The sequence below is a fragment of the Exophiala mesophila genome (genome assembly GCF_000836275.1).
Source record: "Exophiala mesophila strain CBS 40295 unplaced genomic scaffold supercont1.4, whole genome shotgun sequence".
In the NCBI taxonomy this organism is placed as follows: Eukaryota; Fungi; Ascomycota; class Eurotiomycetes; order Chaetothyriales; family Herpotrichiellaceae; genus Exophiala; species Exophiala mesophila.
The window spans coordinates 4,039,473-4,061,650 of record NW_015622507.1 but is presented as its reverse complement, the minus strand read 5'-3'; the positions used below and the strand labels follow the sequence as shown (position 1 = coordinate 4,061,650).

Genomic DNA, 22,178 nt, shown 5'->3' with positions numbered 1-22,178 from the left:
GCTCAGAAAGACGCGAGACTCCCGCCAAACGATAGATATTGAGCTGTCAGACCAACGAATATCTGGGCCATGTGGCTGCCTAACAAATACCCCTCCTTCCACCAGTACATAATGTCTGCCGGGGTCGTCATAATCATTCCAACATTCTTTCAATGATTTTCGACGTATTCGTATCTCCAGTTCTTGGGTTCCAGTCGATATTTCTATGATCGACAGATTGAGCCGCAAGGCTGTCATGAGGCTGACTTTACCCCAGCCAAATATTCCAGGCAGATGAATATATCGCTTGGCTTAAACTCAATCGCTATTGCTCTTGCATTTGAGATAGCCCTCCATACGACTATTGTTACTATTGTTAGGTAATGGCTGGAAATTACATCATGTAGGCGTACTGACGTCTGAACCTGTACTCGGATTGTGTCTAAGACGTACAAATCCTGGATGGAGAGCATAGTAACGAGATCGGCCATCTAATATAAATGCGCATATAGCGAGACCCATCGAGCGGTTAGTTATGATTCATTCATCTGAACAAAAGCCCTGGAAAGAAAACGGTCCAACCCATAATGCTCCTTCAAACCTTCTTATTCTTTGTCCTCCTTGAGCTCGGTCTTGCCACGGCCCCAAGACCCCGACAACGATACAGGTATGGTGATGCTGGCTGGCCAGATGATAGAACATGGCAGGCCTTCAACGAGTCCATCTCTGGTCGCCTCGTGCGAACGTTCCCCTCAGCAGCTGTCTGCCACCAAGACCAATATGATGCAGACAGATGTGCTGAAGCTAGGGCCGATTGGTCCAACAGTTTCTGGAGAACCAACCAGTCTGGTGCTTACACGGCAATGGCATGGGAACTTGGAGACCAACAGTGCTTCACCAATGGCTCTGACACAGATCCATGTGAACAAGGTCTAGGTGAGAAACGTTCTACATGGAGACTACCATCTGTTGATCTCCTAGTTAGTTCCATACTTCTCGGTCGCTGCTGAGTCGGTCGAAGATATCCAAGCGGCCGTCAAGTTTGCAAGTAAGAAAGATTTGTATCTCGCGGTCAAAAACACAGGTCATGATCAGTCTGTTGTCCGTCTGCTGCAATGTCACCAGCTTTACTGATATGTCGCTTAGCCTCGGCCGGTCTAGTGGTCAAGGGTCGTTCTCTATATGGACACACAACCTGAAGGGACGAGAATGGACAAACGCCTTTACTGCTCAGGGTGCACCCCCAGGGACAGAGGGGGTCCCCGCAGTTACATTGCAAGCAGGAGAGCAGTGGCTTGGTCAGTGTCCATTCAGACTTGAAATCAACCTTTAACTAATATTACAAACCAGATGTCTATGAAGCTGCTGCGAAACAAGGTGTTATCGTGGTTGGAGGCCATGCACGAACTGTTGGCGCTGCAGGAGGCTGGCTCACAGGAGGTGGGCACTCCGCCTGGTCGAACCTCTACGGCCTCGGTGTTGATAGTAAGTTCATACTCTTGAGCACTCGACTGTATTTACAAATGTTGTAGATCTCCTCCAGGCCACGCTCGTCAATTCATGCGGTGACCACGTTACCATCAATCAATACACCGATCCCGATCATTTCTGGGCACTTCGAGGTGGAGGAGGGAGTGCATGGGGGGTAGGATCCTGCTCAATCGACGTATTATTCGCTGACGCTGACATTATCAATGCTACAGGTGATCACTTCTGTTACTTACAAGACACATCCTGAGCCAGCGAATGGGATCCAAGTGGCTGTTGTTCAGATCAACGCCACCAATCAAGGAAGTCTGAGACCCGTACTCGAAAAGGCTCTAGGGGCGATCGTCAACGTGACCGACGCTGGCTACACTGGATATGGATTTCTCCTTGGAGGTATCTCTGCAATTTTGATTCGACCTGGTGGTACAGAAGAAGACCTTGAAAAATGCTTCGCTTCGTTTTCTGAAGTGGCGCAAATCGAAGGCGCCAGTCCAGTGTTTTTCAACATAACCTATCCCCGATGGACCGATTATACCGTGGACTTTCTGTCGGATCCAAATGTAGCGCATAACGTCATGGACGCATCCAGGCTTTTGACACCAAGCATGGCATTCGACAAGGCCAATGAAATTGTTGATTTAATTTTGGAAGTAGGCGAAGAGCATGCTCCCTTTTTCAACTTCAGTAAGTCCTTTCTTTGAATTTCACCTGGATTTGCGAAGATATGCTAATGCAATGCACAACAGTTGGACACGTCAACTCGGACCAGCGCGAAGCCACCTCTGTACATCCAGTCTGGCGCGAGGGCAGGGGCGTCCTCAGCTTCGGTACCGACTGGGAAGACACGGCCTCAGAGGATGAAAAGAAGTCCAAGAGAGATTGGCTTGTGAAGATCAGCCAGCGCTGGGATGAGATTGCTGGGGCAACTGGGGGCACGTATATGAACGAGGCCAATCCGTGAGTGAAATTTGTCCATTATGCTGTCAAACCTACCGTGGTCTAACGCCTCTTTAGGTATGAGCCCAATTGGGAGAATGCCTTTTGGGGATCCAACTATGACCGTCTTTTGCAGATCAAGCGAAAACTCGACCCTACAAACCTGTTTGTCTGCAATAGATGCGTAGGAACCGACATAGTCTATGAGCCATAGGCTGCTCAAAGGAGAGTTGGGACGTGTTGGAGGCTGACACAAGGCTTTGACGTAGGATTTGCATCTATCCATGTCACATTGCTACTTCTCTCCGCCTTGACGATTTGTAGTGTGTGTGGTATGCAGAGTTGGGCTACAGTACTTGAGCCTCTCGAGAGCCCTTTATTCAAAACCCGATATCACATGACACTACACTGGTGATGCTTGGCACTGCTCCTTCCCAGCGCAAACCAACCTTAATTCAACCTCTGTGCCTGTCATCCACCATCAGTAATACAAGGTCGAAAACTTTTTAACAGTTTTCTATCAACAACATTCTTTCTTTGTTGACTATTCAGACTCCTACAGAATTTTCATATTGCACATTCACATGCTACCTGCAATGAACTCACAAAGCAAAGTGTACAGTCAACATAACAAAAGTCTTTTTGGCGATGAGTCCATTTTATTACAGGCCCTCGATATAATCTGCAACAAAATCCGCTATCAACAGCCAGACCCCGTTGATGCTAGTTGACAGATGGGTATACTATATCGCAAGATCTTGGTGACAATGCTACTGCAGAACCTACGTTGCAAGCCAACTAAATACTCAAGTATCTACTGCAACGTCACAGGAGTCCTGGCCATGATGATAATACTAAAGTTAGCTGGCAGCCCTTAAGCAGGTGAGCATCTTAGGTTTAAAGGTATGATGAGCAGCACTCCGCGGACCTTGTGGCATTGGAAAATCTCCTCCACCACTGTGACACTTTACCTCTTAATAGGAATCATTACATATTTGTGAAGATTACTATGTACACCCACGTGGAAACCGTCATAAATGTGTGTGAATATCAACATATACACATGCCCATTCTCGACTGTCAACATAACATGCGACTTCGCTGGTTCTGTCAGTGTCTATTGGCTTGTCATCTGCTTTTCGACCTCACCTCTCGGTTCACCATCATAAAAAGCAGACCACGCAGAAACTTGAGACCCTTGTCACTTCACTCATTTCTATCATGCTCTTTCCTGATCTTGGCCCGTCCTCTCCCTACTGTCCTTTCATGTCTTTCAGTATCAAAGCAATCACTCTGCTTTACATCGGCACAGCTTTGATCACATGAAAGTTAAGTCATAAGACCTGACTTAAACAGAGGATCTCTTCCTTACACTCTTTCATCTTGTACGCGGCTCTCAGCATCTTTCATCATTGTCTACTCTACATTTCTTCTACGAAACCACAGTCCGTGGGACAGGCTCCGTCTACTGACTGCGCTTGACTTTGTTCGCTCTTTTACTGGAGTCGTCCTCAAATCGTCCTCAAATCGTCCTCAAATCGTCCAAGAATCATCCGGCGCAGCGGCGCAGCGTGTAGGCCACAGTCCAATTACTCCTGCTTCTGTCCCTCTCTACAACGCGTTGGTTCTAATCCTATCTTCTAATCAGATCACAAGTCGCCGCGGGCTGTCAGTTATGAACAACGCCAAAAGATCTTGAAAGTGCAGTATCACGACCGCGAAGCATCATCTTAGCAATATTTACCAGTCAAGCACAAAATGGTACGGTTGACCGATATTGACAGATGGGGGTTGTACCCAGCGCCCGATGAAGCGTCTACAGATGTCGATCAACACCGCGATCGTGATCGGCAGGCTGGAAGTGCAGTTAACAAACGAAGCCCCCGATTCGGCCACCGATTCGGCCACCAGCAACCCACGAGAAATCATCCTCCTTCAGACTCTTTACACACCTCGCGATTTCGCAGCACCCGAGAGAACCCACGTGTGGACACAGATGACGAACCATTGCCCGCGTCTAGGGAGAGATTTGCACCTGTTCAAAAACAACATGAATCAGCGCCCCAATCAGCTGGACATGCGCAGTGGTCACTTATTGATGCTGATGACGATATCTACGAATTGACAGAAATACCCCATCTTTCCAATGTGACAATTTTGCCCGGAGACACCGCCGCAAATGAACAACTAAGTGATGTCCAACACCCAACATCTGATCGCGATCACTATTTTCGTGGACCAGCCTCTGATATCGATTTCACAACTCCATCACCAGTCCAGACTCCCATCCTCAATCCCGCATCTGATGTCGATTTCACAACTCCATCACCAATCCAGACTCCCATTCTTAATCCCGCATTTGACGTTGCTTTCACAACTCCATCACCGATCCAGTCTCCCATTCTTAATCCCGCGGGCTGCTTAGGCAAACGCACTGCATCTTCCAATGAACTCGTGGCAAACAAACGAAGACTGCGTGTAACGCAACAAGCCCAGAAAATTCTCTCAAGCCCATTGACTGATAATCTGGATGCCAAACCTTATTCGCTCATGTCAGCAAGGCATGATGATTTCTTGGATTATGGGACTCGAGCGAGACAGTCTAGTATTGCCCCATTCCTGTCAACTCGCATTAGCGGTCGACCAGATTCGGCAACTACAATGCCTGACAAGGAGCAATCTCAGGATACACAAACGAGCAAAAATACCCGAGACGATTCTGGGATCCTCAATTTTGATTTGGATATGCCATACAACTTTCTCGGAACTTCTCAAGAAAGTATTGACCCCGGGCTTATTACTACTAGCCCTACTCTTGAAGAACAAGAGGCTAGCGCGCAGAAGAGCCGAATGTTAAGAGAGAAGGCATTGGGACGTGCATCCAACTTGAATGTAGCAATGTCTACGTATGACTCCATAACTCCGGAATCCCATCCCGATCAACCTCCTTCAGACGCTCATGAATCAACAACGCAAGCGAGCTCTCCTGGCATAGGCGGAGATACTCGCCATGTCGAGGAGGAAGGGCACAGTGAAAACCAGGTGGACCGTCACCTACAGGAAAGCGATGCCACACATAACGACGAAACACCAGTGAACGACATTCGTCAACCACAGAAAAGCAATGCCCCAGATAACGAAACGCTATTAAATGACATTCGTCACTCACAAGAAAGCCATCCCACAAACAATGATGCGCCTCTGAACGAGATGCGTCGCCCCCGCCCTCGTCCACACGGGAGTCATGCTACAAACCTTGAAAAACATTTGAACGATATTCAGCGCTCACATGAGAGCAATGCTTCAGACCGTGGAACACACCTGAAGGATATTCGTCGCCCACGCGAGAGCCATGCTACAAACCTTGAAAAACATCTCAACGATATTCAGCGCTTACATGAAAGCAATGCTGTGGCCCGTGGAACTCATTTGAAAGACATTCGTCGTTCGCATGAGAGCAATTCCACAAACCTTGAAAGGCCACTGAACGACATTCAGCCCGCACACAAGAGCAATAACGCTGCAGCCCGTGAAACATATCTGAAGGATATTCGTCGCCCACACGAGAGTCATGCCACAAACGGTGAAAGGCCTCTGAACGATATTCAGCGCGCACACGAGAGCAACAACGCTGCAGATCCTCAAACACATCTAAACAACGAAACACATCTGAATGACATTCATTGCCCACAAGGAAGCCATCCTAAAAATCATGATGCGCCAATGAACGACATTCGTCGCCCTCCCCCACCTGAAAGTCATGCTACAAACCATGACATTCGTCGTCCTCGCCCACCTGAGCGTCATGCCACAAACCATGGGCCGTCTCTAAAGGACATTCTGCAGCCTCGCCCACACAAAGGCCATGCCTTAGATCATCCCGCGCCTCTAAACGATCGCGCTCACGAAAGTCATGCCACAAACCATGACATCCGTCGCCCACAAGGAAGCCATCCCAACAATCGTGATGCGCCAGTGAACGACGTTCGTCGCTCAGAAAGTCATGCTACAAATAATGACGCCCCTTTGAACAACAATCAGCAACATCATCGTATGAGCAATACCGTAGATCATGGAACACACCTGAACAACATTCGTCGCCCACATCAAAGCGATGTCACAGAGCGTGAAAGGCCTCTGAATGACATTCATTCTACCTCAGCGACGGGGAAAGCCAATGACATTCATCCTACTACCTCGACAAGAGAAGCTAGCGACGTTCATACTACTATCTCGCCAAACACGCCCAATGTTGCGCCCCGGCCTTCTGGCTTCGAAATGCTCGCTGTACGGCGTGGGAATCACTTTTGGTCGACCAATGATCACAGAGGCGCAGCGCCGGCTCCTGTCGCGGTAACCCATCAAGACAAGGCAAACACACCATCTAAACAAAAGCAACCTTTTGGAACCAGAATACCAACTCAGGTGGCTGACAACTTGACTGAAGTATTACCGAATGCTTCGCCTGTGAAAGAGACCGAACAGCGCCTGAATCACAGACTGCCGTTGATGAACCGCAATGGAGGTGGAAGACAGGCAACTCGAGCAACCGATGTACCTGATCGACCAGCAAGAGGAATTACGTTAGGCGAGCATAGTCCAAGCCAAGACAGACCCAGAGAAGTTGGAGGATCTTCCATCGAAATTGCTAGAGATGCTGTGGAGTTGACACTTCCACACAGGTTCGACACGTGGAGTGAGGAAGGTCAACAGATCATTCGAGAACATGAGATCGCCAAAGAAGCCAACCGGGACTTGGAGGCTCTCTTTGTAGCGGTGGGCAGAATTGCTCAGCTTCGGTCCTTCGGATTCTTGAAGGCGATTGAAGAGAAGGAACTATGCAGCGTCCAACAATTCCTCGACCTTGTCGGTCGCAGAAGACTCAGCGGAAAGCGCCAAAGACCAGATATTTCTAAAATATCGTCCAGAATGAGACAGCGAGTGACTGCCGCAGGTGGGTCTTTGCCCACTCAGAATGTGGTAGAGCAGAACATTGCGCTTTTGTTCCCGATCGAAGCTATACAAGATGCTCGAAACCAAATGGCCGACCTCAAAGCCAAGATCGAAAGACTTGGTGCGAAGCGACAAAATATATCGAAACACAGAGCATTACCGAGTATTCAGGTCACGGCTAATCGAGACAACAGAGAATCTGAAGGTTCACAGAATCTTGATATACCTGCCAATATACCAGTCAATGCTTCTCGACATAGTCGTACGCCACAGCTTGAGACTCTCGGGACTCCGCTTGCGCTGACCGTCCCTTCTCCGCGTTCTTCTCCTCCTGCTGCTGCTGCTCCGGCCCTTCCTACTCCGGTCGCTGCTCCTCGGATTCGCGGAAGCCAGGGATTTGACCAAGGCTTGTTGGACCGCATGCGCAAGCAAAGTCTTGCTAAACAATCCCAGCCAGAGGAGAACCAAAGCGGCGAAGAAGACGAAGCTGCTTCCTCTTCAGCCGAGACAACAACCGAATCAGATGACGACGAGGCAGATTCTGACTCTGACGGCGAAACCTCAGGTCCCAGCGAACTCTTTGAATATACGGTATCTAGCATCTACGCTGGAGTCGAAGACTACGATTCCGGCGACGAGTACATTTGCCTCAAGACCACGGACGTGAAGAAAGCGAATCAAAAGGTGGACAAGCTAGCAACAGAGTTCGAAAAGAAATACCCCCCTGAAGAAGGACTTCGTTTCGGTCGACGCAGTAACCGCAGTTCCTGGGAGAATGGGCTTGTGGAACGATATGTCTCACTTGGTGAAGATGAGGTTCGTGAAGCACGGTTTTTCGTGAAGAGACAAATCGCCAGCGTTGCTCGAAGCGCGTACCGCATTGCCAGGACGCGGGACCCAGTCATCAGCAGAATCTTCTACAAGGTAGAATGGGAGAAAGTTACGGAGTATGAAGAACAACAAGAACAAGAGGAAGGAGAGGCGCAGGCAGAGATCAATTGGGGTCCGCCGGAACGCTCGACAATACCTCTACATGAGATTCTTTCCTTCACCACTTCAGCACAAGCCAATCGGCATGCGGCCGACGTCTGGCTAGCTTGGTATTTTCGATACTTCCCCGGTCTAGAAATGGAACAGCAGCGGCGCCTGGATGCAGAGGAGATTGAGCGCGAGCTGGAAATGAAGGCTGATTTTGGTCTCTTTGCAAAGGAAGATTCGTTTTATTCAGGACAAGTGCCAGAAAATGATGGCGATGGGGGAGAGTTGCAAACCCCGCAGAGAGTCAGAGAGACTTTCAAGATTTGGGTGAGAAAGGATCACGTCTATGGTCCACCAAATTGAGGATGCATGAGATACAGGAATAGACTTGGAAGTAGGTGTAACGATAGTAGCGGTCATAGAATGGAGATTTACAGAGATTTTGCCGGTTCAGCAGGCATTGAATACATACTCGAGTCACCATTTTACCAGCGTTTGGTATACGGCTGGACGTGAACTAGTCACATTCGAGGCATTGGATAGTAACAATAGACATTGAAAGCGTCACTGCATTCACTTTCTAAACTCTATTCTCGAGACGTGACGTGTGTGGACTTGGAGTTTGGAGAATCTAATGATCGACCAGAGGGGAGAGTTGAGATTCTGGCACCGACCCTCAGGAGGATTTTCAACCTTGCATGACACAGAGGGCACTTGGGCCACAACGAGCACAATGTCGGTGGCCTCTTGGTTGCAATAAGTTGAGCAGAGAGGGCGCCTGATTCCCAACAGGGAGATGATCATTGACATGCTGGAGTTCCAAATGCAGAAACGAGTCTGGATGCGATCGGCAAGTGATGGGCATGGGAGCCTCCTGCGTCCATAACAGAAAGCTGAAGATCAATAACCATGGTGTCTGATCACAGTAACAGTTGCTTCAGAAGTAACATGTCCTCGTGTCCTTCCAAACCTTATCTTCTGTTGATGCAACAGGTGTTTGAGACGAATGCGAAGCGAAGGTCTTACCCATAAACGATCACTGGGGGATGGTCACAACGAGGGGAATAGGTCTGGGCCATTTGTCGCCATCATCCTCGAATTGGACATCTTTGATGGAGCAAATATCCCCGTAGACTTCTTGGGTATCACAAGGCGGATGTCACAGATGGCAGGATCGTGCCGGGAGCCGGGAGCATGACGACGGCGGTTGCAAACGGATCCATCCTGGCAGGGCAACGACACTTGGCCTGCTGCGAGAGCTGTTGCCTTATTCAGCTGAGCCAGTGGTTTCCAAGACCAAGGTTGCACCAAACTCCTCGCGCAGGGGATGCAATTCTCCTTGTAGGGGAGTCTCGCCAGTCCAACTAGGCTGGTCCTGGGGGAGGTGTCTGGGGTATGCCTCGAACATGGTATTTGGACGTGATGGCCGCCGGCGCAGAACATGAGTAATGGGATTGATCGTATCTGCGGTAAGGTGACGTGCATTCTTTTCTTACCTTTCTGGGGAGATGCAGGAGTATTAGGTGCATCAACAACCATCTATCCTCCGCTAAGTCTGTTTGATAAGCTGCTGCAAAAGGTAAAAAGATAGAACTCAGATGTCTTCGACCATGTTGAAAATGTTGACGCTGTTGAGTAATCGATCAGACGCTCTGGCAACACAAGGCTCAAAGGAGCTCGAGAGTCCTCGTGTGCAGTGCAGCGCGTGACGACGCCGTCCCTTGAAAAAGGATATTGACGTTGAGTTAGAGGTTGTGGCGGCATTGGCAGTTGACCTGTGAAGACATGGCAATCCAAGACTGATCAACTATCAACGCGCCACTGATCAACAATATGCTGTACCTTGGGTAGGGATGGCAAGACGTGTTAGTCCGAGGAGATGATCGTCAAAGCGCTTTGACTATCATTTCGCCTATGGTGTAAGACTTTCCCTGGTGTCCCTCAGGGAGGGGACTGGCTGGGCATGGTGGGGGAGGCATTGAATGAACCTGCGGAGCACGCCGATCGAGGAACAAGTGACAGGCAGAAACAAACTCTGCTTGTGTCATCAGTTGGTCGTTGATGATCTGGCGGGGTCCATGATTGCGCCGCTGGATGTCTTCGTACAAACTGGATACCCAAAGCCAAGGTTCCATCCAGGACATGGACGAGGTCGAGGAGAGGGGATGTCGGGGTTGCTGCAGGTTTGAGAGTCTGGAGAAGTGAATCGTGGATACGGGACCTGGAGGTTGCCGCTCGTCGCTCCGTTGCAATTTCAGGATAACTTGTCCCCAGGGGGTGGATCATTGTTGACAGCGACATGGCGAGCAACGAATCCAAGACTGAGAACGATTTCACATGTCACAAGCAAGCAGCGAAATTACCTATGCTATGCATGACATGGCACCATGGTCTCTGTTTACCTTGAGGCGGTCAGAGACTGTTAATGCGGGTCAAGGAGGGAAGGCTGCACCCCGCCATTGTCTGTAGAGATCAGCAAGGGTTTGGGGTTATGAATCCCAACAGTTTTCTTCTGTTAAAGGATGAAAAAACATGGTGGCTTGAAGAGACACATTTCACCGTGACACTGACACAAAGCATGTGCAACTGTTTCAACGAGTTGCCCAAGGGGCCGCAGGGGCCAAGTAAAGATGGTGGTGGCAACGAGACTTCAGGGCCAATGATGGGTGGAAAAATTGGAGTGTAATATTGATGGATGCACAGGGTGGCTTGCATAAGCCTCCACGAGTGGCACAAGTGGATGGTTTATAGGCGGCCATAGTGGCTTGGGCATGATGGGGATGCCATGCGATATGGGACCGTCGATGCGTTAACAGCGCCTAATGGACACTTAATCGGGACGGCGCTGGCAGCGGGATGCAAATGCAAACCAGGAGTGGCAATGTATACTGGACTGTAGGGGGCATGCAAATGCATCGAGGTGGTCCCTGGTTGGGTTTGCAAGTAAGCGAGTGCATGTACGTACAGGTAAGTAGTGAGATCGCTTAGGCGGCCAGGCGCCCATATCGGCCTTTAAAAACTTGAGATATGGAACCAATGTGCATATGAAAACCGTTCATTTTGCGGAGCACAGCATGCATTTGCATCACCCTCCTTGGCCGCTGAGATGAGTCCGGGGACGGGGACGAGAAGGACCCAGGAAGGGGAAAGACATGACAGCGAAGGCGGTCTAGCCACCAGTGGAGATTGGGCCAACATGCAGGCATTGATATGGGGGTTCAAGTGACACAGATGCAACCAGGCGGTTGCCAGAGAGTGGGTTATGGAGATTGAAGCCTGGGGTTCGGAGATGGACAATGTGGAGAGAATGTGATAGAGGCTCGCTACGGTTTTGTTGATGTGAGAAGAATGTTGGGATACGGTGGCTGCTCAGATATTATCGTTGTTTTTGCCACCTCGTCGGACGCAAACCCTGAGAAGAGGATTCGTGGGAGGACAACAGTGTGATCAACGGGCTTATATTGCTCACCAAGTGTGATAGACGTTACGAATGGCAAGATACTGGGATCTGACCTGGAATTCTTATGCGGATATGTCAGCAGTAATACTGCTATGGTTGCTGCAGTCATGCCTGAAGCAACGATGATAGAAACCCAAGGGCTACGATTTGCAGTTTTGCTGGTGTTGAGACGCCACAGCGACATGGAAGGAAGCACCAAGGAGAAAACTCTGCCAGGCGTCAACCACAGTTGCCAACAATGCAACGACATGCGATAATCTCCGAGAGTCACGTGATAATACACCCTCAACCCCCACTTTCACATGTTGATACTGCAATGCCACCATGCTCATGTTCTGCCTGTTTGTCATGGCATGTCGGAGTGGCTTTGTTGCCTTCGCGAGAATCCGGGATGCTGTCACAATGCAATGAGAACCAAGAGGCGACGGTAGCAGATTACGCGAGTTATTATTTCGCCAGTGCATGACTACCCAGGAAGCAGTTAATAATGTTGATAACGACTGAATCCACTCCTCCTCTAGCTAGGTGCAGAATCATACTGTCTAGACCTGCCGTGCCCCCTGTAGGGTGGACTCGTAAGCCCTGGCGAGCAATCGAGGACCTTGTCCAGGATGACCGCGCGGTTGAGCGCAGGGTTTCATGGTAGGGTTCTGCCCAATGCATGGTTGAACGGGAGAGCGGCACTGGCACTTAGGACACCGCCGGCACCAAGACCACCTCCCGCAGCAGGGTCGCTCGATAACCTTTGCGCTGTGCGCTGGCCCTGCCCATCATCTTGCCGATCGTAGACCCTGAGTGACCATCCATGGCCCTAAAGTACCTATTCGTGATATCAAGGTGCATGCATCAAAGTCGAGAGGCAAAGAAGTTTGCCGTTGCAATCTGAGTCTGGACATGACTGGCAATTGAGCAGCATGGAGGATCTCCCACCGGCGACACTGACTGCGCAACAAAGAGGCAATGACGCACAAGAGTGGCGCATTTTGGCGTTATCCCACGCACCCGGGTGCTCTAGACAGTACTTCGTTGCGCCATTGTGAGGCAGATGTGTAATACCCGATACTCAGAGTTGACCTCCTGTTCTCAGGCATGCCCTAGGCGCCCTGACACACGACGATGATTGTGATGTAAGGGGGTTAGTCTTTCGTGATAGACGCCTGCTCACAGCTGCAAGTCGAAAGGCAGACAAGTCCACTCTACATGACTACAGAGTGCCTCGCCAACTAGCCATCGATTATGATATGCGTGATCGTTCGTAAAGTCTGTAGTATGTCATGAGAAAAGTGACGCCCCGTCTGCAAGACATGGCAGGCTCTCCTGAAAGCTCCGCACTCTCCACATTTCTCTCCCTGCCACAGACTTTAGCAAGCGCCTCTGTCGACTTTGGCCTCACATTGAGAACCGAGGGGCTGACGACCTCGACGCGATATAGGTATGGTTGCACCACCCAATGAAATACCTCGGACAATATCTGTTACTTGAAAGACAACTTACTCCCTTATCGATTCAAAGATCAACTGCCAGACGTCGCAAATGGTCTGAATCGTCCTATCGTGAAACATGGACCGGAAAGGGTGAGGATCCCTAGGGCAGCCATCATAGCCTCGTGGACCATCATTCAATCATGGACCAATATCATTGCATTGTAACAAGTCGCTCTAAGAGGCTCTGGCCACATGTCATCCATTGTTAATTTGCCTTCCTCATTAATGACGAACAAAAGTGTACAGAAGGCTTGTTGTTTGAGAGTGAGTGACGGTGGTCTGAGACGGGTCGCCAAGACTTATGGCATTCGGGTTGCGCTACCGAATTGGGACGAAATCACACCACTCGACATTCTTTATCTCAAACAGTCCGATGCCGGTCAAAGCCTTGTCTTGGGACGATCAGCCAACCCTGACTATCTGGTTCAAGCTGTTTCAATCGATATCAGTGGTATGAGAATTTCATAATTCAGAGGATAGCCGCACCTCCATTATCATTCATTGCGTCGCTCATGATTTTTGAAATGGCTTTTGTGGCACGCTCATGGCACCAAGCACTCTTAAAATAAGGTTGGGCTCCACATTTCAAGTTCAAAGGTTGATGCTCTACGAGGGGCACTGATTGGTTTCTTCATCGTCCTTACCGCCTTTTTCTATGTGGAGTGCCTTTCAGATAAACCATTAGTCGTTGCTGGCTTTTCCCACCCGTGTTCCCCTAACCCAACGCATCCCACAAAAGGAAAATACCAAATATTAGGGAACGAGAAAATGTGGCACCTTTTTCTTGCCCCTGATTGCTCTTGACTGTCTCCTGATTTGGTATGATGGATGACTTTTGGCAACGATGCAACCTGTTACGCGACTACCATCATGAGCCGCCAGGCGTGTCTGCTCCACCGAAGAAGCCCCTCCATGCCCTTGGCGTGTGCGACGCGCTAACCTCCACCTCCCACCTCCTTTCCTAGATCCACTACATTATCGAACAAGTTGGCTAATAATTCGCACGTAGGATACGTCATTATGTCATAATAACCAAAGCCGTCAGAATATGTAGAAGCGGGGCTTCTCTGGAGGCCGGAGCAGAAGACCGAAGGGTTTGACAGATCATCAGCTTCATAGGTACTCCAAGAACCGTTGGTTGATCAGTTTCCTGTAAAAGATAGCACGAGGTGGTCTGTTTGGATTTTAATCATTCCAGATGAACGGAAGTTCCGGTGAGATCCGATGGGATTTCATCGCGACTTGTGGATGCTCATGAGGTAAATAAGCGACGGCCAATCTCATTTGGGTGATCCGGCAGGCTTATTATGCGTACCACCCTAGGCGCCGGTGCTTTTGTAGTCTACAGGCCGGCCTGCCGCCCTTAGCCACAATGAAGCCTCCAGCAGCGTGGGAGCCAGGCCTTCTCGGCCCACTACTTACTAAGAGACTCCCCCCGCCCACGGAGACCTCGCTTGATTGGGGGATGCACTAGTCTTAGATCGCCCCTCAGCTCTCACCGCCTTGGAGTCAGCACCTCTGACATGGACGTCAGCAAATGGAATGTCCGTTCCTGGTCACCGCCTTCACACGGCCCAGTGATCTTACAAAACTTGGATGTGGCTTTCCTTGGTTACTTGGAAGTTGAGGCCCATGCCACCAATAACTCGCCCAGTCAAGGTTTTCATTTGCCATAATTTCGCGGGGTAGAAGTGTCGAAGCATTTGGCATGTCCAATCTCGATCGGGTTCCCATCCAAAACCTCCTTTCTGACATTCTGGCCCTAGCACTCACGGCACAAGTGTTAATGGCTTTTAAGAACGCAGCTCCAGGTTTCGACGCCAACGTCTACAGTAGTCCGCATGTCAACATCGGTCTCGTGACGGTCGACCACTACAAAACCACGCTATTCCATATCCTGGAATTGATGATGCAGTGAAGAAGTGCACCCGAAAGTTTTAGGTCCGAGGTACGAACACCAGCACGACAGTTGGTTCGTGATGAGCACTTGTTTGCATTCGTTCATTTCTCGGCTCAACTGGTCAGCCTCCTAAGTACTACAGTAATACTTTCTCAGCTTAAAACGGTGGGTCGACAGTGCGAATTGCTCATGTACCTATCTGTCCACTCTGAGGTCTCCCATGCCTCATTGGGAAGTTGTGCACATTGGACCTGATACGCTGTTGGAGACGTGAATTGCATTGCACCAGGCCAGCTTGGACTTTGGGCTATAATTCGATGTTCTCCAGATGGGGCAATGTCAAGTACGCGCCAAAACACACGGCGTCGTACCAAAATTCATGGCCTGCGAGGGCTGGAGACGCCGGAGAATTGCGAGGCTCTAAGCTAGGTTTAGGCATTAAACCGTCGATCTTGCAGGTGAACCAACTATGCGTTTCAACCATAGCACCTATTTTTCTAGGCACCCAATGCGTCCCTGTCTTTAAGTTGAGCGGGCAGGAGGGGGAGAGGGACTCTTGAGAACGGCAGCGACCACACCCGTTGGCTAGGCCCGGCAGCAGGGCAGTAGCCCTTCGGCCCAGTCTTGGATGGATTCAAGACCATGCATGATCTCCAAACCTGGTCGAGCCATGCGAATGATTGCCAGGCACCCGCCTGTCGGCAAGGGCATCTATGCCGTCCGAAGTCTCTCTTCATTAGCAGTGCCTGATCGCAAACAAGGCAGGTCGTCTACTGGTCGAGCCGCGGAGATGGAAGCCTCAGAAGAATGAAGACCTGCGACATAAATTTCAAGCAGATAGTCAGCAGAGCTAGGTAGTTCGTCCGCACGCAAAGGTCCTCATGATCATTCATTATGTTTTCGAAAAGGGGAGCCGCAATAAGTTACACGTATATCTCTAACGAAGAACACAAACTTCCGCAGTCTTCCATAACACCGGGACCTGAATCCGGACTCTGGATTCTTACTTTAGGCAAGTAATATAATGCCGAGTGCCGGTGTGCAATGACTAGTAGGGCGAGACAGGGCTCTGCTGCGTTTCTGGCTGCAGTGCCACTTGGACCAAATCACGTTCACCTCACATCCAAGATCTTGGAATCGTATTGCATGGGGCATCAAGCAAGAACTTGGAACTTGCCGACAACATTATGGGCACATAATGACGACACTGTAGCGCCCATTGCAAGAACTGCTTGTCTGGCCGACTGTCAAGACGGGGAAGAAGTCTGGGCCAACAAATAATGCGAGGTCCGGGTGTGTAGATAATAAACCTGTAGCTGAAAGCATACCAAATTTTGAGGGAAGTAGCCAGAAATGCAGCAAGATCCATGCGTGGGTGTTATTACCACAATGGTTGAAGCACATTTTATTACTCAGATAAGGACCTAGTTTGGGATGGGAGGATACTACAGGAGCATGGGGACCTGATAAGCGTTACGAGCTCAACGCCTGGGTGAATAATACGATCCAGGAGAGTTTTCTGCCAGTTTTTCTTTTGGCTGGCTTGGTTCTGGCGGGGCAACGAAGCTTGTACCCAGAATAGCAGGCTTCGCGGACGCGGCAGGCTCCTCTCGGACGCCGGTTGTCGTTGGATCTGCCGCCCGTGCACAGTCTTTTGCGGCATAAGCAGGCAGCGCTCTGTTTGCAGAATGCTCTCAGCATCACAGTTGCGTCCCCCCAGCCCAGTATCTCACTATCATGAGATCCACGGTCAATTCCCTCGTCGATTCTTGCCATTTGCTGGCCCGCAACCGTAACCGGACGCCAACCCATTTCCGTCCACGCTACCATCGATGACTACCTAGCTAGCGCTCAATATTCGCACTCCCACCACCTCAGTTTATTGGACTGGGAACAGTAAATTCCTATCATCTTCACACTGATGGCCACGGGCACTCTTGCATGGGATCACGCAACTGGGGCATCCAGCTGTCGACATCTTGATGCGGTTATTTCCACTGCGTTCCTCCACCCGTTTGCCATTCACCCAGGCCTTATACTGAATTTCTCCGAACGCTCCCGCCACCCACCTCATGTCAACGGTTCACCTGCCTGCGAGCAGTGGATTTCATGTACGTTTACATGATGAGGAGTTTGTAGACATAAGCCCCAACATTCGCCATCTCTCATATTCGTTTCACTTGCTGATCCTTCTGACATGCACCGTTGTGAAGTGCTTCCATGCCACTGCTTCTGGCCGTGCGGCCTTTTCCATCATATTATTGAGAATCCTCCTTGTCTCGTCTCCTGCAGTGCGACACGTCTATCCACCAGCTTGGCCTCTCGTCCTGATCCACGGCCCTCCAGGTAAAAGGTTGGCGAGGCCAGTGCAAGACCTGCATACCCATGCCCGCCCGCACTTAGTGTCGTCTCCCATTTCCTTAGCCGCAGCACTGGTCTCCAAGGCCTGGAGTCTGTTCTTGACGCTGGATCCTTGCGCCACCTGCTGCCCACTTTTCTGCATTTCAGAGTTGCACACCCTGGTCAACTCTCTCTTCGCCTCTGTGCTCGAGCCGCGCCCTCCAGAATCCACTCATTCGCACTCCCTTGCCCACTTGATCTTCGCAGCCTGTCTCTCGCCCACTCTTCTCCCACCGCAGATCCGAGCTTCCTGCTTTTGGTCACTCCAGACTCAACGCCTTTGGTTCCCTCGCCTGATTTTCCCTGTCCACTAATCCACCATCCACCAAAACCCATCCCTTCTTCGACACCCATCCACCCTTCTATCCCTTCATCCTCTCCTCATCCTCTAGGCCACCGCCAGCCTGTATCGATTTGATATCAACAGAATAGGAGGATAGGCTTTGACATCGATATTCTTGGGCCTTACGAATTTTTCATCTGGGACGGGCACCGAACGAGACATCGCCGCTCCGTTTGCCAGGGAACACCAAGGCCCCTTCCAACAAAGAAAGAGGAAGAAAAATCTACCATTGTTGATTTCATCCCTCTTTCTAGCATTCTACAGACGACTCCAGTCCTGTCAAACATCATCATTGCACCAGTCCGAGTTCTCTCGCCGTACGGTTGACCCCTGGTCCCGTGGCTTGAATCTCCTCTCGTCGCTGGAGTAGCACTTGCACCTTACAAACACTGCCTGCACCTTCCCCCAGGCGTGACAGAAGCACTGATCACGACGCTTCACGCCCTAACCCACGACGCAACGACCAGGTCTTCCGGTTTTCTGTGCTTGGGTTCTGCATTTGCATCTCATAATTCCTAACCCTCAAATCCTTGTAAGTTCCTTATCACGTAACTTTTACCAACGCAAAGACCTACACCCAATTTCTCAAACCTACATCCGTCATCAGACCATTACCTGTGGCTGCGCTCTGACACGGTCTACCGATTCCTCAACACACGTTTGGACATTGGTTTCTCCGCCTACAACGCCCCTACCACCTACCTATCCTTAGCCTGCATCATGTTGGGACCTCACAACTGACCTCGTCTGTCTATATCAGAGCATCCTCTCTCCGCATTCTTCTTCAGCCCTCCTCGGGCTGCTCTTGATGAGCCTCGACGCGCGCTATCTTTCGCAGCTCCCGGGTTTGGGTCCATCCACCTGAAAACCGATCGAATGCCTTACACACCCCCCGCCCAGTTATCTCCTGCAGCTTCGAAACAGTCCAGTCCTACAGTGAGCAGGTCTCACTCATATATCAAGGGACAGTTCTTGTCTCCGGAGCTGCCGAGCTCGGCCGGTCGGCCGAACCCACCTCGATCCAATGGCTCATCCTCATATCTCACAAAGCACCGACGAAGTCCATCATTAAACGACGTCAGGAACGAAGTGCTCCACAATGGCGAGGCATATGATGAGAACGGAAGCTTTGATCCTCACGGTAGCCTCCGCAAGTCGCCTCCGCCTGTGACCAATTCGTTGATTCCTGCAGGAATGACCATCTCCCCTCCCGACTCCTCCCACAACTCCAGCGACGACGAAGACGCCCCAGACAGAGGACGATCCCGTGATTTTGAACTTGGAGCAGACCTGAAAGAGTTGCAAGCAGCCATCAGGTCCATAGAACAAAGAAAAGAAGGCTCGCCCAATCGACACAATGACCTGAAGAATACAGACATTGATCTGCAAGCCAATGGGACTTCCCAGCAACCGAAACCAGAGATCGTGCGGCCGCCGTTGTCTTACGAGGCTCGCAAGATTTCGCATTCCAGATCCAACACAGATTCCAGCATTGTTTTCGAGCCACCAAAAATACACACACCCCCTGTCCGCTTCCAAGCTGACAGTGATTCCAGCGATGAGGACGGCGCTCTTACACGTCGTCCTCCAATGGTCAGAAAGAAGTCTGGCGAACTGGTTCGTCCTGCACTTCGACCTTCTGCTCACCGTCGACCCTCCAGCATGCCTGGCACCCCCACGTACTCCAAAGCCGTCCATTTTGATTCACACCTTGAGCACGTCAGACACTTTCTGCAGGTCGACAGACCACTCGCAGTCAGTGCCGGCTCTTCTCCTGTAGAGAACTACGAAAGCGAGAGTGAATTCCCTTTCGGATCTGATGAATCAACTGCTCGCCCTCGTGCGGTTCAGTACGAATGGGAATTGCGTCTTGCAAACTTCCCGCCAGAGTCTGAATCAAGAAAGACACAACCCGTCTTTGTCGAAAGGGTCTTCCTCTCTTCTGATGGCAAGAACTTGATCGGCACGGTCGCTGTCCAAAACATCTCTTTCCAGAAGCAAGTTGTCGCTCGGTTCACACTTGACTATTGGAAAACCACATCAGAAGTGTCGGCGGATTACAATCAAGATATCCGACGAAAGAACCAACACGATGGTCTTGACCGATTCAACTTCAGTATAAGGTTGGCCGATCAAGCCAACCTCGAGAACAAAACACTCTTCTTCTGCGTTAGATACAACACCAATGCTCAAGAGTTCTGGGATAACAATGGGTCTTTTAACTACCAAGTGGATTTTAGCAAGAAGGCAAAGCCTCAACATGGGAAGAACGGCATGCCTGGACTCGGGGCTCGGCCACTCAGTGCCCTACCTCGCAGTCGCCCATCTCCACCTACCTCGACTGGTGGCAGACCAAAAACCATGCCAACCTCGTTCGACGACTTCTCGACTGGCTTTGATAGCTTTGGCAGCTTCGGCCAATCAGCGGGTTCCCTTATGGGCGAGCCTAAGCTGAAGCTGAGGAGTCCTCGCTCAAAGGCAGAGCTACTGCCCGATGCCCCACACCGTCGTCTGAAGTCTGGCTCGCAGGCCTTCGGCAACCGGTATGACTTTAACTCGTCGCTCTCGGCGGCCAAAAGCAATGCGATGGCTGTGTTGGGCGATGATAGCGGCTTGTCTTTGAGGAAGGATGCAAAGCAGTCTTCCCGCGAAGTTCCTGCGACCACTCCCACCAAGAGCAACACCAGCACATCTCATAACTTTAATGTTGGCGCCAGTGGTGCCACAGGCGGAGTTTCATTCTCAACTCCTGGTCTGACACCACTGGGTTCGAAGCCTGCTGCTTTGATGTCAGAAAAACCACCACTCACCTCCGAATCATATCAGGAACTAGTGGACAAGTACTGCTTTGTAGGTGCCCGAGGAAAGAGCGAGGAGTTGACGACTTTGAAGTGCTAATTGTTGTCGCAGTTTGGGACTTCGCGGCAGAATGCACCCCTGACAAAATCTGCATTGACCATGTATGATGGTGCTGGGGACGACACATCTGCTTCGGATTTGAGTACAGGCGGAAGCGCCCATTCCACGAATTCGTCGGGGTCGTCGACACCAACACCACCACGAAGTATGTCGCCTGCGTTTGGCCATCACGCAGCTCGGGCCTCATCTCCACTTCCTCCAGCAGGCTCTTATTTTACCGCGAAATCTCCTTCGCCAGTAACTTTCGGATATCCTTATCACTCACCTTCAGTGATGTCCGAGACGCTGACACCGACTGCAATTCGAGGATGAAAATCCTCTGGTGAGAAGCCATTCTCTCACCTGGTCTTTTTGGCCTTTTCAGGCCTCATGCACATATTGCGCGCACCTATGATGGTTCGGCTTTGGTCCACCATTCACCATTCGTCATCGGTGCCAGTCCATTACACTTCCAAAAGCAAGCACATTATCAATGTGTTGCGAGAGTTTTATCGACGGCATTTGCTTATGCAGGCGGCTTTGGCTTGTTTCGTCTGCTGTTGTTTTAGCGCACCCACATTGGGTTTCCAGTTTTCACCACAGTTTTGGGATGGGGGGCTCTGGTCTTCCCCAAGCGGCGAATTTGGGGGAGGGGCCGGAATATTATTGTTAATAGACATAGCTCTCCGATTTTTGCGTGAGATTCACGGTGGGGATATGTCACTCTCGACTCCGCGGATTGGTTGACGATGGACTGAAACGTGAATGGATGATCCATCGTGGACGTGGATATTGGAGGAGTGTTTGTGAAAAAGTTCTCCTGGGATTTGGGTTGTTGTTTTTGAGAGCACCATGATCAACGAGGGGGGCAATTATGACTGAATCGGCCGAGGATCATCGATCGACTCAACGTCTTTGGGCTTCGAATGAATGACCAGCCGAACGCTCATGATTTGACCTTTTATGTGTCGATGAGCGGATGCCAATGCTCCTTGGGTTGGGTATATGGTTGCGATCATCAGGAGTTGCTGGACTTCTGGGTATCAATCAGGGTTGGATGGAAGTTTGTGGGGGGTGCGATACGAGACCTAGAATTAGCAATGAGAGAACATTTCATTCCAACCTTTTCGATCTTTGTGTTCTTCATGTGTCGTGAGATACATTCTTTGTTCGTGAAATGTAGGAGGTTGGTGGTAGGGTGTGGTCGGCGTCTAGTTGGGACGAAGTCCAAGCGAGAGAGTGAAGAGAAGCGTGGGTCTTGATGAGCAAGACGGTGGTCGATGGTCGAGGTTGTCGGTGGGTCGTGGTAACACATATTGTATATGTGTATGTGTGTCGGGGTATAATATGTGTGGGATG

The 22,178-nt window shown here is 50.4% G+C and overlaps 3 protein-coding genes across 3 annotated transcripts; all 3 read left to right on the top strand.

The window, feature by feature from the left end:
* Positions 1 to 566: 566 nt before the first annotated feature.
* PV10_06518 (uncharacterized protein) lies at positions 567 to 8,697 on the top strand (the record flags this gene model as incomplete). The annotated part of the gene is made up of 9 exons (XM_016371324.1): positions 567 to 915; positions 965 to 1,073; positions 1,126 to 1,277; positions 1,330 to 1,464; positions 1,512 to 1,624; positions 1,683 to 2,151; positions 2,214 to 2,424; positions 2,482 to 2,568; positions 4,188 to 8,697. 9 exons carry the CDS (start codon positions 567 to 569, stop codon positions 8,695 to 8,697), a joined length of 6,135 nt encoding a protein of 2,044 aa, XP_016223617.1.
* Positions 8,698 to 13,503: 4,806 nt separating this feature from the next.
* Positions 13,504 to 13,746, top strand: PV10_06517 (uncharacterized protein; the record flags this gene model as incomplete). The annotated part of the gene is made up of 1 exon (XM_016371323.1): positions 13,504 to 13,746. The coding sequence occupies one exon, from the start codon at positions 13,504 to 13,506 to the stop codon at positions 13,744 to 13,746; it is 243 nt and encodes an 80-aa protein (XP_016223616.1).
* Positions 13,747 to 17,325: 3,579 nt separating this feature from the next.
* Positions 17,326 to 21,941, top strand: PV10_06516 (uncharacterized protein). The gene is made up of 2 exons (XM_016371322.1): positions 17,326 to 18,453; positions 18,682 to 21,941. The coding sequence occupies exon 2, from the start codon at positions 18,798 to 18,800 to the stop codon at positions 20,817 to 20,819; it is 2,022 nt and encodes a 673-aa protein (XP_016223615.1). The 5' UTR covers positions 17,326 to 18,453; positions 18,682 to 18,797; the 3' UTR covers positions 20,820 to 21,941.
* The last annotated feature ends 237 nt before the right edge of the window (positions 21,942 to 22,178 follow it).